Source organism: Sinohyriopsis cumingii, unplaced genomic scaffold (genome assembly GCF_028554795.1).
Source record: "Sinohyriopsis cumingii isolate HCF-2022 unplaced genomic scaffold, ASM2855479v2 utg002441l, whole genome shotgun sequence".
In the NCBI taxonomy this organism is placed as follows: Eukaryota; Metazoa; Mollusca; class Bivalvia; order Unionida; family Unionidae; genus Sinohyriopsis; species Sinohyriopsis cumingii.
The window spans coordinates 102,501-127,124 of record NW_028316212.1 but is presented as its reverse complement, the minus strand read 5'-3'; the positions used below and the strand labels follow the sequence as shown (position 1 = coordinate 127,124).

The window sequence follows — 24,624 nt, the reverse complement described above, 5'->3', positions numbered from 1 at the left end:
TATATAAATGTATTGTTCATTAAAGTTCCTTTAGAGAGAGGAGTGATTACGAAGGAGACGGCAGCCAAGGCTTACAGAGTTTCTGCTTACTATGTAGCAAAGAGTTTAACAGAACTTCCTTTGTTGCTTGCACTTCCGGTTTTATATTACACCCTTGCTTACTGGATGGCGGGCCTCAACGGTGTTCCTCAGTTCTTCATCAGTCTCTTGATTTTACTGCTGAACGCTCTTAACGCCCAGGTAAGATGATAAGGCAGTGACCATATTAGTTTAAGTTTACATATAAGGTAAGTTTAACACAGTAACCCTTGGCTACGCATTTAAGTGGCAGGAGGTAGTAGCCTAATGCCGAGTTCTGTAGCGTCAAGGTCATGTATGATACACTAATGTGGGTGATATAATAGAAAGGTAGACAGATGTAGCTCTACAATGATACCAAATAGTCTGAAATTTCTAGTCGCTTTACAAAATACAGAGGGAAAACCTCATTTTTGGACTCGAACTTTTTCCACCAGCGGTCAGAATCCGATTTTATGTCAAAATTTTAGACGTTTTGGTCTCAGATAAAAGGCAGACTGGTATGAACTGCAAACAGACAGACGAACCTTTGCAAAAAGTAGGATATGATGGGCATTTGGAATAAAGAGTGGTCTTAATACGAAAATAATCGGTCCGTTAAGCAAAACAAAACAAAACAAAACTTTTACCCTTCTGCTCATGCTCGAGCCAATTAGCCAATGAGAAACGAAACGACGTTTCTAACACAACTGGGCATTAGGTGTTTGGAAAATCACAAAGCGATTACTACATTCCTGAAATTGACGAAATTAATAATATCATAGAAATAAAAAGAAGTAGGATGCCTCTCACGTCTTTGATGGATACTTTATGGGGACATTTAACAATATTTTTACCACAGTTTTAAAGGCACTATTGTATACGAACATAATTACGTCGTGCAGAACTGTACTACGCTGTAGGTATAAAAAGGAAACGACAAGAGAGTAAAACTAAATTTTAATTTTCATCTGACAGGTTATTTATTCTTACACCATTGACGTCTATTTTAATATGCGTCGGCAATAATTGCACATGGGTCACATTGTACGTTGAAGACAATAACCATCACACACACACACACACACACACACACACACACACACACATATATATATATATATATATATATATATATATATATATATATATATATATATATCTTTCTTTTTATTTCACAGGGACTCGGATATATGATAGGTGCTGCATGTATGGACTTCAAGTTCGCCATCTTTTTCGGCAACACAACCATTTTATTCTCTCTAATCTTGTGTATGTATGCCATCTCTCTCTCTCTCTCTCTCTCAGGGGCCGCAAGTGGCCGAGTGATCTAAAGCGCTTTCCGTTACGGATCACTGCTATCTCACATCTGTCTGCGTGGGTTCGAGTCTCGGATTTGGCCAATGTGGGTATGTGAGAAAGCTTGCCAGTAGCTTCTCGTGGGTCGGTGGTTCTTTCCGGGGATTTCCCGGGTTCGTCCTCCACCATTAATACTGGCCGCCATGTAAAGTCTATCGTGTGCTGAAAAAATGGCGTTAAACCCTACACTAATAATGATAATAATGAGGACTTTGTATAGCGCCTAATCTTTAAAAGCTCTAAGCACTTTACAACATTAGACAACACATATAAGATAAAAAAAAACATATAGTGGTATGATTACAAAAACAAACACCATGAAATTAGAAAACATTGTCAGAATAGGGGCGTAAGTATCTTGCTGGTGTGTACACATGGGTGAGGGCGGATAGGTATGTTGGACTAGAGTCCGACAGTGAAACGTAGCACAGATAACAAATTTTGTTTTTGATTCTGGACCGAGTGGATAGACAGTGTAGGGTACAGAGCAGTGGGGAGGTGTGCTCACATCGTGGTACTCTAAATATGATCCGAACAGCTGTGTTTTAAACTTTTTGAAGTTTCTGGAGCAGATATTGAGATGAACCAGACAGAATTGAGTTACAATAGTCCAGTCTTGAAAGTACTAATTAATAAACAAGTGTTTTAGTGGCATCAGCTGAAAGGTATTTGCTAATTGAGCTGATGCGTCTCAGCTCAAGATATACAGCCTTGCATATATTCATGACATATTGGTGCGATGTGAGAGTACTGTCCAGAGTAACACCTAGGTTTTGTACTGATTGTGTGAATTTAATGTTGGTGTTGCTGATATTTATTGTCTGAGGTAAAGGATATGAATTGGAAAGTATTTGTGTTGCGCTCAGAATGGCCTCAGTTTTATAATCATTCATCTGCAGCTTGTTACATGTCATCCATGATTTCACATCAGAAATGCACCTCTCTACACCTTGGACGGTAGCATCAACTTCATTTGGGTGGCTAGATTTGTATATTTGGGTGTCATCAGCGTACAATTAATGAGACACTGGATGGCGATCTATGACACTTGAGAGCGACTGAGTGTACATAATGAAGAGAACAGATCCAAGAACAGATCCCTGTGGAACACCACAACATAGATCAACTGGGCTGGAGTGTATTCCATTTGCAGATACAATTTGTGTCCTGTTGACCAGGTAGGACTTGAACCACAGTAAGGATGTATCATGAATGCCTAATACATACTGGAGACGGTGAAGTAATATATCGTAATCTATTGTGTCAGATGCTGCAGACAAATCAAGGAGGGTGAGAACTGTAATCTTTCCGCTATCCAACGCAGAGAGAATGTCATTAACTACTTTTAGAAGAGTAGTTTCAGTACTATGGCAAGGGCGATATGCAGATTGTCATTGCTAAAAAGACTGTTTGAATTTAGATGAGATACAAGCTGGGATAGAACAACCTTTTCTAAGACTTTTGATATAAATGGGAGATTAGAAACTGGGCGGTAGTTCTTTAAATCGTTTTGGTCATTGTTGGTTTATTCAGCAGAGGCTTTACATGGGCATTTTTGAAAAATGATGGGAATTCCCCGGATGAGATGAGAGAGGGGTATTAATAACATCAGTTAGTGAAGGCAATACTGAAGCACTCAAGTATTAGTGATGCTGAAATTAGATCAAGTTCACATGACTTTGGTGCACTCTTCATCAGGATTGTACGTACAAAATCCAGAGAGACAGGTTCAAATGCTGCTAATGGTTGCCGCTCAAATTCTGTGTCCCAACTGTATGGTGACAACGAGTCAATTGAAATTGTGGTGTCAAGCTTATCTCTGATGGTTTGTACTTTGTCACGGAAGAAATTGGCAAACAGGAGAGTAGTTATGTGGGATAGGATAGCGACAATGGGAATTAGCATTACAGGACCCCTTGGGAACATATAGCGACAATGGAAATTTAACATGGAGAAAAATCGTGGGAACATATAGAGACAAGGGAAATTTAACATGGAGAAAAATCGTGGGAACATATAGCGACAAGGGAAATTTAACATGGAGAAAAATCGTGGGACTGTTGAGCGACAAGGGGATTTGAACATGGAGAAAAATCGTGGGAACATATAGCGACAAAGGAAATTAACATGGGATTTTTTTTTTAAATTTTAAAAAAATTTTTTAAAAAAGGGGTAGGCAATTCAAAGACTATCTCTTTTCGAGAAATATGGCTGGCCCTGAAAAGGGCCTTTGGGTTTTTTCTTCTTTTAACTTCTTAACTTCTTCCACCATCCTCTTATTTTGTCCATCATTCCTTTCTTCTTTTTCTTTTCTGTTTCCGGCAACCAGTCCGGGTGACCCATGGCTCGGAACTTCTCTTGGATTTTCATCCAGTTTGCATTTAGTTTCTCTAGTTCTTCCTTTTTCTTTCTATTTTCTTCTTCTTTTCTTTCCTTTGACCACTTTTCTTTGATCTTCTTGACCTCTTCGGTCAGCACATTCCTCATTACTTCTTCCGCTTTCTTAAGCTTGTCTAAGCCCCACTTCGCGAAACACCAATCTGTCCATTCCACAATGTCTTCTAAAAAACACCTTACACTTGTCACATAAACTATCGCTTCTTTCAACTTACCCACTTTCACATACGGTGGGTTAATTAAACCTCTGATTCTCTTCTCCTCATCCTCTATCATTTCTTTTACTATATCGATGGCTAAGTGGAGGCTGGTTACTTGTCTTGAGACGAAGTCTTTTGTCACTGCATGCCTCCATTCCTGTTCAAGCCTTTCTGCTACATTCAATCCATCCACCATCCAATACCAACTTCCCATAAGGTTGTTGTACAAAGCTGAAGCTGCTGGCATCTTCTTGTTTGCTTATTCCGTAGAATGGGCTCCAATGGCAAACACTGTTAGTTTTATACTTAAAGCGCGAACGTGAAGGAAAACATCCCCCTAAAAACATAAAATGGATCTTACCTAGATCATGACCCAACAACGCGCGTACGTGAAGGAAAACATCCCCACTTTTTTCATTTCATATAATATAACCCCAACTATACTCTTCACATACGCTAAGAAACCCATAATCTACTATTCACACTAACATACCTGAGCTCTTACAAACACAAACACACTAACACATACCCTCACAATTTTTAAGAAAGAGTTAGTGTTTATATACACACTACTCTACCTACACACATTGGCAAATCTATCGTTACTTCTTTTCTAGAGTATTGGGTAGCCCTGAAAAGGGCTGTTTTTTTAAACTCCAGATGCACCTATCTAATGGTTGCACCGTCCTGGCCTGGCGCCGCACACGCATCTTCTTCCCCAGTCTTCTTTCACCTTTCTTCTGGGGAGCGCAGAGGGAGGATGATTCGCTTCAACACCCCAATCCTCTGTCTCGGGAATATTGAACGACATCCTCTCTTCTCTTTTCTTTTCTTCTTCTTCCCTCTGTCTTCTCTCCTCTTCTTCCTTCTTTATTCTTGCTTCTTCTACTATAGCCTCCGCTGATAGTTCGTTTACTATCCGCCTGGCATATTCCAGGTGCATCTGGAGTTCTAACAGTTTCACTATTCTGCTAGTCATTCTTCTGGCTGTGTTGATCAATCAACAAGGGTAGCTGGACTGCCGAACGAGTTTCAATTTATAGTGAAAGCGCGGACGTGATGGAAAACATCCCCTAAAAAACATAAAATGGATCTTACCTAGATCGTGACCAAAATCAACAACAACGCGCGGACCTAAAAGAAACACTCACTCACTATTCTAAAATTTTTTATTAATCACTTCAATAGACTATCCACATACGCAAAGCAATCCAATCTAACCCCAAATATACACCTCTAACAGCCAAAAAACTAACATCATTTTAATCTACTATCCATACCAAGTTACGTGAGCTCTTACAAACACAAACTCACAAACACACAAACACATACCCTCACATTTTTTATAAAAGAGTTAGTGTTTATATACACACTACTCCACCTACACACATTGGCAAATTAATAGTTATTTCTTTTCTAGAGTATTGGGTAGCCCTGAAAAGGGCTGTTTTTTGTTTTGCTATGGCATTCTTTTTTTAGTTTCTAAGAATGCGATGTCCTCTGATTATAGACTTTCTGGCAATAGGTCTGCTTCTTCGGAAAGAGAAGAAGAACTCTTTGGTGTCGATACGGCAATCGACAAAGCCTCTGTCAGGTTCAGGTTGCTGCTGCTGCTGTTGTTGTTGCTGTTGCTGCTGTTTTTGAAGTCTGTACTTCTCTGTCCATTCTTCTTTCTCCCTGTTCACTTCTTCTCTGAAGAGCTCTTCTATCAGGTCTTCAGTGATTTTTAACATTCTCACATTCTCTATTTCTTCTGGCTTCGGTATCAGACTGTGTCTGACCCTATGCAAATTCACGTAGGCTTCGTTGAGCTTAGCTAGTTTGGAGCACATCTTCGTAGGAGGATGAGTCGACAATGGATGGTTAGACTGGAAACAACCCCGGTTCTTAAAGTGAAAGCGCGGACGTGAAGGAAAACATCCCCCACACGGTTTTCGAGCCGCAACGTTCAGTGAGTGTCATGAGAGGGATAGTAAGAAATGAAAGAGCATCAATTCAACATTCTTATAGCTAAACAAAAGACAAAAGCATTTTTTCAAAACACAACATTTTTTTATTCAAAAATCACTTAACACTAAACAACAACATTTTTAACAATAATCCAACACTATAACATCAAACAATTTTTTTCAAATCACAAACATTTTTTTCTTCAAATACAATCTACTTTAAACAGGGCTGACAACATTGTGAATGAAATTGTGATTTCCACTGTTGGAAATCATTAGGCCATTGATGGACACTACGTTTCCTAGCTTGAGACAAAAGATAAGCATAATGGTCACAAAACCATCGATCTACTTTCACATCGTTTCTAGCAGAAGAACGAGGATCAAAATGAGTCACTAAATGTTCTAAGGAATAGCCCAGGCTGCGATGATGCAGAAAATACACACAGTACTGTCCACACACCAAGGAATCTGTGCCTTGTAATTTCACATTATTGAATCGGGTGGTTTGAGCATTTCTTCTCATAAAGTCGATGATATCGTCTTCCAAAGGGGGCAATCCGTACGAATCGAAATATTCCACACATCCTTCTTGAGGAAAGTAGACGGCTACCCAGTGGGTTCCTGGGAGATGACTTTCGTCCGTGTTGATCACGTAAGCTTGATGGTCTTTAGGTTTGCGATGAGGGAGTTCATCTTTAGCACAGACGACAGGATTCCAAGAAGCCGTATACGAACTATGGTTCAAAAGGTAATAAAGTTCCCAGGTATCCATTGATTTGTGTTTTTTTCTTCTTCACAGGTAATAATAAGTCGTCAATTCGATCCTGACTTTTTGCTTGAAAATGTCTGACGAATAAACGGTTATTCGTTCTGTTTCCTCACTCTGATTCAGGAGAGCTTCGATACGATGGATCTCTTGAGTGGTTAATGGTGGACAAGAATGTTCACGCAAGTCTTTATACCACTGGTGCAACACGTCTTTGTTCGAGATGAGACTCCAAGCTTCGTCCAGATACTCGTCCAATTTTTCTTCTTGACTCAACATCAGGCATTTATCGTGTTGAATTTGACTGAGATGATCGTTTTGACATCCATAACAATTTTTCTTGATCAATTCCGTCATTTTGTCGACCAAGTGTTTGGCAAAACAGGAGACTAAATGGGCTTCTTGTTCTGGCCATCTTGACTTCATCATGATCACTTCTTCCACAGTCTCCTCACATTTCATGTCCAAAGTTTCTCCACTAGGTAAAGAGGGATAACAGTCTTCCATGGTTTCTAGTAATCTAGAATGACTTCTCTCAAACTGTTGATTTCTATGGTATTGTCGAATTCTGCATACAGAATGACGTTCACCGTTTCATCAGGGATTCGGTTTGCAAATTGAATTTCCACACGAATCTGGCCAGATTTTATAGGGTGGAAATGTCCCTCGTCGCTGCCTTGGTCAGGAGTGAAATCGAAAGCCCACAAAGCATAGCCTCCTGTGTAATCCTCGTACGTAATACCGTGACTGGTGTTGGTTCCTAACTGGCCGGTGGCTTCGTACAGGGACAAGTACGATCTCAAGTAATTCTTCTTCTCAAAGTCAGGTTCGAAAGGTCGGGTACACAAGGTCTTGCCATCGCGACTGACTTCGATCTTGGACACGCCAAAGTGTTGAAAGTGGAAAGGATTTTTACCCAAATCTCCGTTGAAGGCTGTATTTTCGACGATACCAACGATCAAACGTTTGGGTAGCTGTCCTTGAAACAGATGATCTTCGATCATGGATCGTTGTCCCTTGGGAATGGTGAAGGTTCTCACTTCCACGCGTCGGATGGGATACTTAGCGGTCGTTCTGCTCAACGTCTGACTGATGTCGTTACCCACTTTAGGTAACACTTCTACGCGTCGTACGTAGAGCCTGGCTTCCTCGATGACAGTTTTGCAAGCAGTTTTACCTATCAAATGGAAAGCGGTACTGCTACGATTCAGTCTCAGGCGGACATTCACCCCGTTTAGCAAATATTTCTCTTGTAACCACATGTCCAAATGCAAACGATCCATCAGTTCTAAACTCTGTCCATCTTTGATTCTGTTTCTTCGTTCTGTAAATCCCTCATTGTATGGTTTATCTTTATCCTTTGTAATAATTTCGAATTCTTCAAACTGGCCTGCTTCGTCAGCTTCCCATAGCACACAGGCATTGAGATGAGTGTTCTTGGCATCTATTCCGTACGTCAAGAGATTTTCCAGGTACGCTCGATAAGGGTAAGTATCCATGCTGCTGCTGACCAGTTTGTTGTTCAAGTACAAGTCCACTCCGCTAAACAAGGAATGCATGAAATTGTTGACGGGAGCTATTACCTCATCGCCATCTAGGGTCGAATTGTCCTCATCGACAACTTTGACTTTCAAGTACAAGTAACTGCTATTCAGATCGATGTAATCTTCGGGCTGTCCTTTGATTTCAAACTCGATGGGAGCTGAGGCTGTCAATGAGGAGACGGGGTGAAATTCCACCCATTGGGATTCTTGCATCGTCATCATGGTAGGGGGCATGGCAAACAGATCCAGTTCCGTCTTGGAACAAGCGCAAGATTCTCGGTGCATCATTTTTTTTGTCTCTTTTCTCAATAATCGAAAACGTCTAAGTCTCGAACGGTTCTTCTTTTCTTGGCCTTTCTAGCTTGAAGTCTGGTGAAAGGGTGTTTTCTTTTTCGTCTCTTTCTGCCTTGTCCTTGCTGAATGCTTGACTCGGTAGCGTGCAGGGCATTTATAGGTGTGTCTCGTCGGCCTAAAATGTCTTTGCCCGTTTGCAGCAAGACATTTTTGCCTGCCCTCATGAAGGCTTCTTTAGGGTTTTGTTTGTCGATGATGACATTTTGGAGAAATTCTTTGCCTTGCGTCAGTGCCGCATCTTTCAAGGCGTGCAATCCGCGTGTCACCATCGGTTTCAACACCGGGGCCACCGAACGAAAGGCCGATTTTAACATGTCTCCTAAACCGTGTCCTCGCTGCTGAGCCACCCCTCGGTACACTGGATACATGACTTACGAGTCGTGAGAGAACCGTTTTCGAAAATGGAGTTTCACCGTGACTTTTCCTTTGGTGAATGGAATATTTTGTCCCAAATCTCCTTTTATAGTAATGTTGACCGTGTCCAAATACGACTTGCTGACCGGCAAATAGTGAGGATGGACAAATTCGCGGTGGACGTGGTAAGTGTTTCCACCTTCCTCGTCAACGTTCGTGGTAGAATCCACTTTGAAAGGAATGACACGCAGTAATGGCACAGAGGTGTGTCCCACCACGTTATACTCCACCACATCGGAGTACACGAACATTAAATTCATTCCTTGGTTCAGTTCTACCGGTTTTCCAAAAGCTTTGTAAAAATCCATATTACTGTTGATCTTGGGGCTCCAATTGTTTGTGACCATTGTTGAATGTCCACCCAAAATTTCAAACAAAATACCATTGAACCTGAAGGACAATGTGTCCGTATCTGGAAATTTCATCAGTAAGCGACGAGCCACTTTATGGTACTCCAGGGTGACACTTTTTTTGGCTTTGTTCAGGGCTTTGCCAAAGGCGAACTCGAACCTGTCCACAATAGTGTCCACCAAATGTTGACCACTAAAATAAAACCCTGCTGGAATTTTCACGGTGTAGATACTGAAGGTTGGTTTGCTGGCTGGTCTTGTGATCCCTGAAAACCCGATGTCAGTCATGGCTTCTTGTAATTGTTGGTTCAGGATTTCCACCTCAAAAAAGTTTTGTTTTTCGGTGATGTTTTGGATTTGTGTAGGGTGAATCATTTCTACTAAAGCCACTTCCCAATGGGCTTCGTGATCTAAGGGGATGGCTTGAGGTAATTTGGCCGTGTAACAGCACAACGTGTTGTGGGGAAACACCTCCATGGAACTGTCACTGGGTAAAGTTAAGTAAAATTGGTTTTGGTGACTCATAATTCCAGAGTTCTGTGGCTGTCCGAGGGGATATTACTGGACGTCAGAGGTGTGTCTCCGCCCAAAATGGGGTTCTGGTTGTGGTTGTTGGAGTGGTGACTGGCACTGGCACTGGACACAACGTTCCCGTTCGAGGAGAATTTCAGGGAGGGATTGGGAAGCAGGTAACCGATGCAACTGCTCAATAAAATGGTCCACAATTGTTTGTCTCCTTGTTGCAAACTCAAATTGGCGATGGCTGCCCCGATGACACAATACACCACGAAGATTTGGCAGAAAAAGACGATTTGCGTTTTAGGCACACGTTCTCCACACCACACCCACAAGGGTTGTTTTTGTAAATCTTGCACAGAAGAACTAGGTGAAGGAGGAGTGGTCGACGTAGCTGCGTCTGCTGTGTGAAAGGGCATGATGGTCACTTCTTTTTATAGTCGATGACTTGCGAAGCGTCGATCCAAGAATCGAAACTGGGTGGATATCCTTTCCAACGTACTTTGACTTCTTTGACACGTCGTTTGCCCACTTTACGGGTTCTGCGTTCGAGAATGCTTTCGATGTCGTACACGTCGTCTTCTTTTTTGGTGACACGTTGTAACTCGGGCAAATAAAACGTTCCTTTGAGCACTTCTCCGTTCATGTCTTCCAATTTATAGACGGCAGGATGACGGCCATGCACTCGTCCAGTGACGCGAAACAATTCGGTCGTCCAGTTAGGTAAGTAACCTTTGTCGAAAGTGCGTTTGGTTTTGCCAATGCGCACCCAATCTCCTACGGTCAACTCTCCACTTTTCTTGGGGACAGCCCTCGTCGGGGACGTACCGAACAGACGCTCGAACACCAGCACTTCGTTGTCGGGAGTCACGTCTTGCGGGGCACGTCCGATGCTTCGATGGTAAGATTGGTTGTACGCTTGCACCAGATGCGGTAAGATGTCGATGTACTTCAGAGTGTGGTGATGCGTAAAATATTTCCACATGCGTTCTTTCAAAGTGCGTTGAAAACGTTCCACGATGCTGGCTTTGGTTTCGGGATTCTCGGTGGTAAAAAAATGAATGTCACGTTTCTTTAATTCTTTTTGGAAAGCTTGGTTCAGAAATTCGGTGCCTTTGTCCGTTTGCCATCGAAGAGGGTGACGACCGCTTTGTTTCAACACCCGTTGCAGGGCTCGCACTAACTCGCTGCTCGATTTGGAAGTCAAGGGCACGACCCAAGCAAATTTGGAAAAGACGTCGATGACACAGAACAAATATTTGTAGCCACGATTGTAGCTGGCCAAATGAGAGACATCGGCTAAATCGGCTTGCCATTGATGATCGATGCCTTCCACTTGGGTGCGACTTCTGGCAAACTTGCGTCGAATGGGTTTGTGCAAAGTGTAGGTAGCTTGTTCTTGTAACCATCGTTGCACTTGAGGTAAACGGAGACTTTTCAGTCGCGTTTTGGCAGCACGATACAATTTTTGAACTCCTGCGTAACCTGCAGGATGCGAGGGATCGTAGTAAATGCTAGCTAAGACTTTTTCCATTTTTTTGCTGTGTTAATAAGTCACCCACTCTTCGGTGATGCTACTTTGGGTGGGTCGAAAGGGTGGTTTGGAAACGGATTTACGTGTCCGATGGGCTACGGGAGTAGAAGTAGAAGGTAGTGGTGGTGGTGGAGGTGGCAATGGAATGGCTTTGGTTTTCTTTTCTTTTTTCGCTTCTGGTTTCCCTTCTTTCTTTTTCACTTCTGTCGAAGGAGGCGTGGACATCATCTTTTTAACCCAAGCTTTCATTTCTTCTCGTTGGGGTGTGGGGGACGGAGTCAACAAGGATGCTGCAATCTTACTCGAAATGGGAGCTGCTGACGGTGTTTGAAACACTTCGCGCATCTCTTCTTCCTCAGGTCTTTGTGGGGTAGCATCTCTGGTGACCCATGGGGATGGTAGTGGTGGTAATGATGATGATGGTGCTGGACTTTTCATCAAGGTCTTAAAATCTTTTAGAGTGGGTAAAGCTGTTTCGTCTAAAGCTTTCTGGTGAAAGAGTTGCAGTCTTTGCAAGAGTTGACCGTACTTTTGCGATTTTTCTGTTTCGGACAAATCTTGGCGATCCATCAAGGATTGCAATTCGTGTTGTAACTGGGACATCTCGCTCAAATGGGGATTGGGAGGTAAATGCGGGGTGCGTTGTTCTTGCCACCGATGGTATTCCATCCATCGTTTGTAAGGCACTAAAGCTAGTTTTCGTCCTTCCATGGGGTTGTCAGGGGTCGATTCTGAGATCTTGGAACTTCCGAGGCCTTTTTATCTTGCTCCCATCAGTCCTCCCAACATGGTTCCCAAGACTCCTTTCAGTATGGGGCCTAACAAGAGAGGTAAAATACCTCCACGTTGGACCAACATCTTCTTTTTTTGACGAATGGGAATTTTCTTTTGAACCATTTGGCGAAGAACGTGACGATGTTTGCCTAAGCATTGTTTCTGGTGTTTGGACAAAGGGATCGTGCCTTTCAAAACGTTCAAACAACATTCGCACACGGTATCGATGACCTCTTTGGAGGCCGTTTGAATGAGTTTTTTTCGTAGGGGTGAAGAAGCTTTGGACAGGACAGATAACAGGTCCCCATGTTTAGCTAAACGTGGTGGCAGTCCTTTCCTTTTCTTTCCTTGGGGTTTTCTGGAGGGTGACATTTTTTGCTTGTGGGTTCCGGGACATTCACCGAACAGACACTAACGTCGATGACTTAACGCACACCCTTTTATCTTTTTTTTGGGACTATCGCTTTGTCATAAAGGTGACAATGTTTTTCCCAAAATCGCCAAGGAATCCTCCCCTTTGTTGACGCCTCTTTTTCTTGCAACGACTGTGTCTTTTCTTAGGGTAATGTCGATGCTTGGCTAAGCGCTTTGTCGGATGACGCGTCTGCCTTTGTCTCTTTCTTTTGTGGCTTCTTGGAGGTGACATCTTTTTTACAAGTTCACTGATACCCCGACTTGGTCACAGGCTCTTTTTATACTGGAACGCGTCGCCACTGATTGTCTTTACGTTTTATCAGTTTGAGGACAGGCATGACACGTCGTGCAGGGGTACGCAACGGACTAAATCGAGCCAGTTCTTGCTTGGACAAATCCAGTAAACTTTGTAACATGCCCGATCTTTCTTGGACTTTGATTTTGGGAGAAGGTACTTTGTGAGCAGCAGCCACTGCCACTAAATTGGAGGGTCCTGCCACTGGGGAAGTTCTTTTGGGGGTCATCAACGGAGATGTTCTTGGTGTGATCAACGTCTCCAAGTACTCTTCAGTTCTGGGTGTCATCAACGGAGAAGTGGATGAACGTGAGGATGCCGGAGACGCAGTCACTACCGTGGCAGGTCGTGGTTTGCGAGTGTAAGGTTGCGTCCTGGCCGAAGTGCCTCTCTTGCGACTAGTTTTCTTCTGTGGACTTTTCTTTTTCTGGGGACTTTTTCTCTGTTTCTTTTCCTGGGGGCTTCTTTTCTTTTTCCGGGGTGGTGTCTGGTAAGAGGAGGGTCCTGCCACTGGAGAAGTTATTCTTCTTGGGGACCTGGTCTTTTTCTTTTTCTTCTTGGGGCTTCGTTGGACTTTTGTCTTGGGGATAACTTTGGGGGCATTAGGATCCCATCTTAAGAGTGAGCGAATGATGACCCCTCCTAGAGTACCGCTCCCTCCAGGTTTCAAAATGATTTGTTTTTTGGTTTGAGTGTCGATGCGGGGATCGGCCAGTTGGACCAAAGCGACTTTGTTTCGATCGAAAAAGCGTTTGGTTTGATGAGGAATCTGAATGATTCCTTGGAGTAATTGACGTGCCGTCACCGTGAACCATCGTAAGACTTCTTTGAGACTAGCTTCTAAGACACGGGCTCGTGTTTGTGGATTTTTTTCTCGACTGATGCCATACAAGGCACGAATCAATTTGACGGGAAGATGCGACTGAAGGGACGTCATGTTCACACTGTGTGAGACAGACGAAAAAGGGTCTGAGGTTTTTATAGATTTTTTATGGGGAGTGAAATGAAGTCGAGGACGGAGACGTGTACAGGACAAGCCCTCCGTCTTGGCACCAGTGGTGAAACAAGTGGGTACGAAATCGCAAATCCTCGGGGGTCGTAGGTTTCAAATCGACGAGTAAATAGGCGTGTGGCGTTTGAGTGGCATCGTCGTACGCCTGAGTCAGCCAAGGCGTTCCTAACTGTTTGGCTAAGACTTGCACTTGCGATTTATCTCGAGGGCTTTTAAACAAGACCACGTAATGCGCATTGAGACTGATGGTGCGATGGGCTTTACTTTGTTGAAACAAATTTTGGGTGATGTAAACGACACTGGCATTACGGTGATGCCCTTTGCGCGTGAACCACAATTTAATTTCTTCTTCGTCTTCTCCTAACATGTCGTCGAAAATGACCAAATGGGTTTGACGGGAGTCAGAGACGATGCCGTCGTCTTCTTTAGGAATGCCTTCCACAAACACGATGGAATCGCCTTGACTTTCTCGCAAGAGGCTGTACGCCGATTGCCACTCTTTGTAACACCACACGATCCGTTGAGGGGGCCGATCGATCAAATGATGTTTATGTTCGATCAAACGTTTGACGAATTCGGTTTTGCCTGAACCGCTAGGTCCAGCAATGAGCATGTTAAAGGGATGGCGAAGATACAAAGCCTCCCAACTGGCACGATCTAAGTGTTCGTCGATGACTTTGACAGTAGAGGAAGAGGGAGCAGAGACAGCAGAGGTAGCCATGGTGTGAGAAATGTCACTTGTGACACGAAAACAAACAAGACAAGAGTTTATATACTTTTTCAGAACACGTTTATTGAATGTTTTTTTATCAAACATGAATACGAAAGACAAAAATACATAAAAGCCAAAGGCTTAAGTACAAGGATAAAAGGCACATGATAACGATGAACGTGGAATAAACACAAGTGTCTGTACAACAATCACATCTTTTGGGTAATGTTCTAACCAGTTCAACAGGGGGTAAGGTCACACAAGTGTCCTCCCGAAAGGGTCTTTCAGGTCTGTCCACGACAGTCCTGTCCTGGGTGACGGGTTCTTCTGGCACCGTCACTAACACGGGTTGAAAAGTAACTTTTTTCCTTGAACAACTCTCGTGCATACTGGGCCACTTCTTGGGTCCAAGCCTCAAAATCCCATTCTTTCCAGGCACGGACATCTGTCCAATGGGGATGTAAGTCACAAGCTACACACACATCGTCATACACGTCTTGGGTAGCTAAAAGTTGACGAATCTTTTTTTCCCGTAGAGGTCGAGAAGTATCCAGATGAAACCGCAAGGCTTTGAGCAAAAGGAGTTTTTCGTGACCATTTAAGGCCATGGAGGTGGTAAGTACTGATCGTAAAGAGTCCACAAAGAATCGGCTGGTAAACGAAATCCCAAAAAACAAGTCACTAAGACACACACCACTTGTCGTCCCAAATTGAATGGATACAGTTCTTGTAATAATCGATGGTAATGATCCACGGTTTGAATATGGTCATTGAGTTCCTTCCACGGAATCTGTTGGATAACATGTGACATAAGTCGTGGCATGGCAGCCTGTTTTTATAGTCTCTTTGTTTCGGAAACAATACACGTACTTTCTAGCCAGAGATCTTCGTTCTCCAGTAGGGAATCTAAATCTTGCATACTGTAACCGAAACTTCAGAGTTCGTTTAGAAGTTTCCTCTTCCTCTAAGTGGATTCCACGTAAAATATGTTGATAATCCTTTAACTTGTCTTCCTCAATGTATTGCTGTAGGTGAATCTCGAAGTAACCAAAATCATGAACATTTCGATCATTCACTAACTCAAAGTGTTGAACAAGGTCTGACCACTGAAAGAATTTCTGACGAATCAGTTCTCTTATACCATTCAGGTACCAGTGGTTAAAGATCTGGTGACGTAACGGATGCAATTGTTCTTTACGTTTCACTTGTATTTTCACCAGCTCTCGGTAAATGCGTTCTCTCAACTCCACAGGCAAAGCACGAATGTTCTCTAGCAAAGTATCCATGAATAGGTCATACTAAATCCTCTTTGGTCTGACACAAGAAATGTACTCTTTGCACAAACATGGTTTCACTTCAGTGTCGAATTTAAATCGTTGAGTCACTAATCTACACATGACAATTCGTTCAGAAGTTTCCTCTTTCACTAAGTTGACATTGTGTTCAAGATGTTGGTAATTCGTTAACTCTTCCTCTGGAATTCGATGCAGTACGTTTACAATGTAGTAACTACAATCGTCCATACCAAACCAATCCTTTTTATAACCAGGAGGTCGTTCATCAATGTCTGTCCGATGGAACACTTTCAATTGAATCAGTCCTTGTATAGCCTTCAGGTACCAGTGGTTCAAACACCGGTGACGTTACGGATGCAATTGTTCTTTACGTTTCACTTGTATTTTGACCAGCTCTCGGTAAATGCGTTCTCTCAACTCCACAGGCAAAGCACGAATGTTCTCTTGTAAAGTATCCATGAACAGATGATTATGGTAAGAAGTTACTTCAATGTCTCGGTCCCACTAAGGGTAAGTAATGACAATTCGGTGACCATCGAGCATGTTCTACGTAGGCCGAATCTTGCGGTTCCCAGTGGTGAAGTGTCACATCGCAACTGAAGCACCTGACTTTATCTCCTTCGCCCAAGTAGAAAAATCCGGCTCTGGCTAATTCTTCGGGGGTCGGTCCTCCCAGATACTTAGGCCATTTTCCTTTGAACGATTGAAGACGATTTTCAAAGTCGCAGTATTCCGACAAACGCACAGGAAACGAATATTCGTTTTTCACAGGTTCGTTTCGATGAGGGTTGAGTGACATGGGTAGGAGTTTGCTCAAGGCTGGATGACATCCGTAGGGGGGTAGACGTGAAGGTGAACATTCCCCTTTAAAACGAAACCCAGTAAAATGTCCAAGAGGACGAGCGGCATCACTTTCGCATCCGACAGGTTTGACACGCACAGCATCACTTTCCATGACAGGGGTAGGGGTACTAAAGTTCCCATGATGCTTTACGGCATCGCTCAGGTCACAACGTACAGCATCGTATCCATCGCAAGGCTCACAATCGCACTCGTCTGCAAACTCCGTTACGCAATTACAATGGTAACCACATGGACAATCGCAGTCTCCTTCCGGACATTTTCCGTCGCAATGCCTGGGTCTTATCCATCCAGTATTAGTCACACTAGAGGAAGATACAACTTTTTTACAATCCCCAAACTGGAACGATGTCTCTTTCAAAGTATTCATCTTGTTTGCTCGGTCTTGGTAGTCACAATGAACTATCGATCTTGCCTAGGGTTCCTTTTTATATACAGACCAATACCGACGTGACCGTACGGTAAGGTGAAATGATTGGGAAGTCGAACTCGCTTCTGGTACACGATTTGATAAACTTTTTCCAAAGGTCGACTGACGATGTGGTGAGTGGGTAAACGTACAATCTTGTTCGGTTGATAGGTGGTCACTTTAAAGTTTCCATCCTCTCCCGATTGCAAGGCTTCTTTCAATACCCCAAAGTTGACCACTCGACTGGTACGATAATTCAGAGTCAGTCCTTTCACTTTGCACGTCGTGTGCACTTCTCCTTGTTTGTCCCGGTATTCGTAGCCGTAATTTTTGGGACCGCCACTGACGAAACTTAGAATCTTGTCGTCGGGATGCTCGTCTGTCCAGGCTCCTAAACGGTCTCCTTCGATGTCAGGGTGCTGTTGAATCGGGTGATGGATGTAAATGCAACTGTCCGTGTCAAAGTACAGGACGCGTTCTTCTAACAGTTCTAAAGCTTCGTACAATTTTAAGCGAGCATGGGCTGTCACGTAAGCCGCAATGATGACATTTCCAAAAGGGTCGTCTTGTACAAAGTCCAGATCTTCTTCGTAATTGACCAAGATCAAATCCTCTCGAACGACGTCCACGTGTTTCATGTATTTGGTTTTGTCGTGAATCATCTGAAAGTAGCGGGAAGGTTCTGTCAAATATTCCGTCTTGGGTAAACACGGGCGTTGTGCCATTTTACCCCACAAGCAATTTAACATCACTTTGGCAAACGATCGCCTGCCTTCGTTTTTCTCGATGTGGTCTAAAGTGATGCCTTCTTGTTCGTAGTATTTCTCTTTGAATTGTATTTGGTCTTCGGGAGTGTGACACCAGGAAGGATAGCCGCTGGCTTCTTGCTTCAGTTTCAAAAAGGCATCCACGTAGTCTGCGAAAATGCCTTTCTGAGTGGGGTCACCCTTGTGGTATTGTTGTGTCTTGGGAAAGTGGCAAATTTCGTACACTTCTAACAGTTGGTATCCCATGTCCAAAGCTTTGAACAATTCTACGCTGACCCAGGTTCCCGTCAAGGCCCGTTCTTCCTGGCTGTGATGACAAGGCTGGTCTTGGTTGCACGTTTCGGCACAAGTACGGCACAAGGGAAACATCAGTTTGCCTTGACAATGGTGAGGTAAGACGGGATGGTATAGGTTCGTGGGAGGCAAAACTTTACACTTGATCAAGCCTTCGTATTGTCGAATGTTGACCAGGTCGATGTGTTCCGTCAACAATTGCGGGTGCCCTACAGGAAAGCGACAATATTTGCACACGTAGGGATACAGCGAACACACGTCCAAGTATTTGATTTCTTCTCCTTTCTCTTCGTCGGCTTGGTACAGCAAACAGGTGGCATTGGTCCTTCCTCCGTACAAACTATCCCTCGGGTTCAGCGAGTCCATCAGCTTGTAACTTTCCACGAGGCGTTTAAACTCGGGATCGGTTTTCATACGGTGATCGTACTCGTGTTCCCACATTTCCACCACTTGGTATCCTTGCTGTTCTAACTTTAGGCGTCGCTGACAAGTGTCCTGGTACAAGTCTTCCATGGTTCGTTGCAAAAACTGATTTTTAGTGCCACGGTCAGGGTAGCAGACGGGACATCCGTGAAATAAGCAACCGTTAAACTCGTACACGATCTTGGGGTTTTCTAAGTCCCAGCCATCGACCGAATACGTTCCGATGGTCTTTTCGCCCCCTCCGTTGCGGGCATGCTGAATCCACTTGTCTTCCTTGTCGCACAAGTAATGTAACCAACGTAGGGCTTTGACCGAGTATTGACGTTTGACAAAGTGGGTCGTTTGAGGGCTGATGACAGCCACGGTGTTTTCAGGCATGAATCGTTGTCGATACACTAGGGAACACGCTTTGGCAATGGTGCAAGCTTCTTTCAAAGGATCCACCCCTCCGTGTTCCATGAACAGTTCTCGAAATTTTCCACAGCAACGCCGTAAAATGTCCACGTCGGAACGACAATACTTTAGCATTTCTTCCTGAAAGTCGAAAGGGTCCGAGGCGTGAGCCTGGTACCAAGCGTAGAAAGCTTCTCGTTGTTCGGTACGCATGTTGTCGGGGTCGTAATAGTGAGCCTCAGGTAAATGGGGTAGAACGGCGTGTTGATTGGCTTCCGTATTGAAAAAGTGTGGAAAGTACCCTTTAGCCATTTCTGTCATTCCAAACGTTTTAGGCATTCGGCTCAAAGGCATGGCCAAATAGCTCATCGAATCTTTAAACTGCACTTGTCCCACTTGCATGAAAATGATTTTGGCTCCGTTCAAAGTGACTTTAGGACGTTCGGTGCCATGTTCCGTATAGTACCTCAAAAGAAACTGTCCATCGTATCCGGAGAAATTGTGAGCCATCACTGTGGCATGACGATGACAATCTCGGTAACGTTCGATGTCCTCTTGGCTCCATGTCTTGTCGACGGGGTCTAAGACCCATTGGGCAAAATCGGCTAACGTGTTCGGTCCTCGAAAGATTTTTTCACGCCCTCCAGGAATTTTGCTGCAGTGAGGGCAATGACTGAAGATAGGTTCTTGAATACACTTCTCGCACGCTCGATGAGTCACGCAGAAATTAGGGATGTGAATGCCAGTCTCTTGCATGCATTCGAAATCGAAAAAGATGAAATTGCCTTTCTTCTTGTGACCGTCCTCTTTCTCTGGTGGGGGTTGGTATTTTTGCACGTAACATTGGTGTTCCAAGTCCACGATGTGGTGACAAATGTGACATTTTTTCTTTCCTCGACATACGTGTGCCTTGGCATTGTTGGTAAGTATGCCTTGTCCACACGTAGAGCACAATCTCAGGAGTTGACAAGCACATTTCTTCTGTGAACCTCGTGTTTTCAAATGTTGTTGGTAACAGGTAGGGCTGACAAACGTGCGCAGACAAGTTGAACAAGGCACTGGTTCTTCGCTCAGACAGGGTGGAGAGGCCAAACATCCTGGGCATTTCGATCCACAATGCTTGTGTTGCTCTCGATTGTTATAACCATAATCACATTTCTCACAATAATAACCGTATCCTAGGAATCCAGTGATACTGGTAATGGTATCGAAATGGTCATCGTGATGATAAACGTGAATGTATTTTCCGTCCTTAAAATCTTGCCCTCGAAACAACAAAGACCCGCGCACTTCTTGAGGGTGCACTTTCAAGGTGTATCGTGGAGCTAGGGCATCTTGCAATTTTTGCATCTCAGGTATGCCACAGGGTGTGTCTTTGGACATGCCAGCTTGTCGTAACAGGAGTTCTGCTTCACTTCGTTGTTTGGCTCGATCGGATCGTTGAATAGTTTTCCAGGTTCTTTTCCATTCTACCGTGTCGTTCTTGTTGACATAGGTTCGTCCCACCACGATGGCACGGGCTAAACACATCTGGTCATGAGGATTGTGAATTTGGACAAGGCTACGCTTAATGCTGCGAAGGTCATTCACCAATAACATCTTTTTGCGTCCGGTTCCTTGAGGAGGAGAGACGTGGGTCATGTCCAATGTGGCTTTTCCATCGGTGATGTCAAACTGGTCATTAGATTGTTGCACGTGTTGAATCTTGTCCATGACTTTGGAAGCGGTCAATTCTGCAGGGGTGCTAAACTCGATCCAAACAGGGGATTTCAAACCGTCGTGTTGTATGGAAAGTCTCAAGCGATCGTCTTCTTTGGGTTGACATTGTCGCTTGAGTGCAGTGAGCAGAGAATCCCACACTCCGGTGATGAACCCTTCTGCTTTCTCTAACGGTACTTCGGACTTGAAATCTTTAAACTTCACCGTGTATTTGTAAGCCGTGGTTCTAAATTTTCTAGAGGAGCGCTTTTCCGTCTCTCGAATGGAATAGTATTTTTCAGGGTTGACTAAGGGTGGTGAACTTGGTTTAGAGGGTTCTGATTCTGGTTCACTCATGTCCTCTTCAAAATCACTGGCATGAATTTGTGCCAAGATTTCAGCCCTGGTACGAGGCGATAGATCACGTTTCTGCCTCTTACTTTCTTTTTCTTCTTTCTTCTCGAATGAATGGGATCGTTTCATCTTGAAAGCAAAAAGTCAAATGACTCAAGTTGAAACACCATGAGCTACTTTATAGTCATAGCAGACCAGCGTATATAAAAGGGTGTGTGTCTTGTCCTTTCACTATTCATTTCACTCTCAAGCCGAGCACAACGATGGAAGAGACTAACCAGATGGAACGTTTCGTCAGAGCTTTGCGAGGGGTCATTAGAAAATTCTCTTCAGACCAGCCTACGGACTACTCTCCTTCCTTTCGAGATAAAAGTCAAGATACTTGCTATATCTGTCAGAAGAAAGGGCATTGGTCTTCAGAGTGTCCAGACCGTCAAAAAACAGGAGCTAAAAAAGACAAAAGTCAAGATACCTGTTATTATTGTAAAGAAAAAGGACATTGGTCTCCAGATTGCCCAAAAAAGAAACAAGAGGAGTCAGAAGAAAAGAAGGATTCTTCAGAAGAAGAGAGGGATTCTTCAGAGGAAGAAAGCAGACAGGTGAAGAAAAAGAAACAGGAGAAGAAAAGAAGAAGGGAAGAAAGTGAGGAGGAAGAAGAGGAAAAGAGTGTGACGGTGAAGAAATTCAAAAAACAGAGAGACTAAACAAGGAGAAAGAAGAAGTCAATGAACTTTTTATTAAAGTGTTGTGTTGTGAATTGTGAATTGGATTGTAAAAAATGGAGAAAAGAATAAATGAATGATATAAGGTAAGAGTCTTTGAGTTATGATTTTAAAATAAGAAGCTACACTCACGCACTCATACACAGACACGTACTATAAGGGTAAAATGGGTGGGTTATTTTTTTTTGAGTTATTGGCAAATTGAAATTGTATTTCTTTTCGAGATATGTGGGTGGCCCTGAAAAGGGCCTTTTTTACGATGTAGGGGTGAGTTTAAGCAATCAACTTTAACTGTCTTATGCCTTTGCCACGGCCAAGGCCTACTTCTGGACTGCGTAATGTTGATGATGATGATAATGATTGGGTTGAAATCACTAAGGGTGGTACGGTAGGCTTAGTCACAGGGTTGACGTGTTTAGCTCGGGAAGGTCGTATTCTCTTCGGTCGTGATAAAGAAGTCTGATACATTTGTTTCAGACTTCTTAACTCCGCTAAAATATCCAACAGTACCGTGACCGTTTGATTTTCACCCTCTTGTTTCTTTGCTGCTACTTCTTCTTGCTGTTGTTTTTTTCTTACCTCTTCTTCTTGTTGCTGTTGCTGTAAGAGAAAAGCCTGTTCCGCTTCCTTTTGTCGTTGCATAAATTTCTCCAATTCTTCTTTCTGTCTCTGTCTAAAATTCTCCACTTGCGGTAATGAAGAAGGTAACGAAGGTTCCGGAACAAATTCTTGCGAGGAGAGAAAATCGACAAAATCCCAATTCACCTCTTCTGAAAGTAAGTCCGGGTTCCCTTGGGCGGTCTCCGCTGCTGGTGCACCCCATTGGATCGTTTTCTGAGTTTCCGTCATGTTGAATCACTGTCGCATAGATTGACTGCACACAAGCGCTAACAGATCTATATTGACTACGTGACGTCACAGACTGCTCTCTTCGGATTGGATGCGGGCTGACTGAATTCTGTAACGCGTGTTCGGATTGGTGAATGAATTCAATCCGTTTCAATCCTACCTGTCCCTATAAATAAGCGCAGTTCAGTGCATTGATTCACCTATTGTAGGAGCCTCAACATGTGGACCGACGTTGAATCTTCAACCCTTGTGTCAACAATGATGTTCAGGACGGACATACTCATGTATGTCCGATCCAAGTGGACCGTTGTCCACAGGACCAGCAGCAGCCTGTGGATAAGAAGAGTCTATATAGAGAGACAAGGTTGCCTCAAGAGGACTCTGATGTATGGCCCTGCTGTAAGACGAAGTTTGAGGACAAGAAGATGTCGCAAATGCCCTTTATGTTAAGGGCATATTAACATAAACCAAAGGCCCTTTTCAGGGCCAGCCATATTTCTCGAAAAGAGATAGTCTTTGAATTGCCTACCCCTTTTTTAAAAAATTTTTTTAAAATTTAAAAAAAAAATCCCATGTTAATTTCCTTTGTCGCTATATGTTCCCACGATTTTTCTCCATGTTCAAATCCCCTTGTCGCTCAACAGTCCCACGATTTTTCTCCATGTTAAATTTCCCTTGTCGCTATATGTTCCCACGATTTTTCTCCATGTTAAATTTCCCTTGTCGCTATATGTTCCCACGATTTTTCTCCATGTTAAATTTCCATTGTCGCTATATGTTCCCAAGGGGTCCTGTAATGCTAATTCCCATTGTCGCTATCCTATCCCACATAACTACTCAGGAGCTTGTTAGTAACAACAACAACAACAACAACAACTCTCTCTCTCTCTCTCTCTCTCTCTCTCTCTCTCTCTCTATATATATATATATATATATATATATATATATATATATATATATATATATATATATATATATATATATATATATATATATATATATATATATATATGGTCATTCAAGTACCCGCAGCCATACGACCACTATAGGACAGGTAAACATCATGTTTGAAAAACAACAATCATGTACATGGACTCATGTAGATATATGAAAATTATTCGCAGTTAGATATGATTTTGAACTTATGGGAACTAAAACCAGCATCGGTCTATTTTAAATTTTTGGGTTACTGTCTCCATCTTACAAGCATGTAATAACCCTTTTCACACAGTTTTGTAAAGTAATATGTTAAATAACGGCAAATGCGTGTGTTGATGATGAAAACAAATTTGGAGTATGCGCATTTGCATTTTTAATGTTTTGGGTCGGTGCTGGGGAGATAGTCCCGGAACAATTAACGAATTATTAGGATCAATTGTTACGAAGTGAAGTGTTAGTGAGACTTCATGTATCATGGTTTGCTTTTGGTGAATTCAGGTCAGAGCCGCATGAGTGTCCCTGTAGTTCAGTAGTCCCTATAAAAACTAATTGTGTAAATCGATTGTGTGGCTACAGGTGCAGTATTTATGACTGGAAACTGGTAAATTATGCAAATGAATGAAATAGAACGAATGTTCCGTCGTCGGCAGGTGCCATTTATCGCTGCTACGCTGGTAAATACGGTGTATAGTTACAGGCGATATGTGGCTTAAAATCATGATTGGACTGGCCTAAGGAGGCGTAGTAAAAATAGGTCCCTGTATTACTGGGGGTACGTTACGGAAAGTTAACGAGGAGAAACCATGAAGTTGTAAGGCTGAGATGCAGTTGGAAAGTTGTGAGATCTATGGTCATGTATTCATTAGAGTAAATTTTTTTGTAGTTTAGACACGTTGGACATTCCGGTTTACAACAGTAGTTGTTTAGAAGTCTTTGTAGTGAATCATTTTTAGCGGGATTCACGCGAGAG

At 43.1% G+C, this 24,624-nt stretch overlaps 1 protein-coding gene across 1 annotated transcript in view; it reads left to right on the top strand.

Annotated features, from left to right (window-relative positions):
* LOC149770731 (uncharacterized) overlaps positions 1–24,624 on the top strand; it is a 49,269-nt gene that overhangs the window by 20,679 nt on the left and 3,966 nt on the right. Inside the window, exons 11-12 of the mRNA XM_089949190.1 lie at positions 26–240; positions 1,239–1,329. Coding sequence (XP_089805316.1) covers positions 26–240; positions 1,239–1,329 — 306 coding nt within the window. The remainder of the gene's footprint in view (positions 1–25; positions 241–1,238; positions 1,330–24,624) is intronic.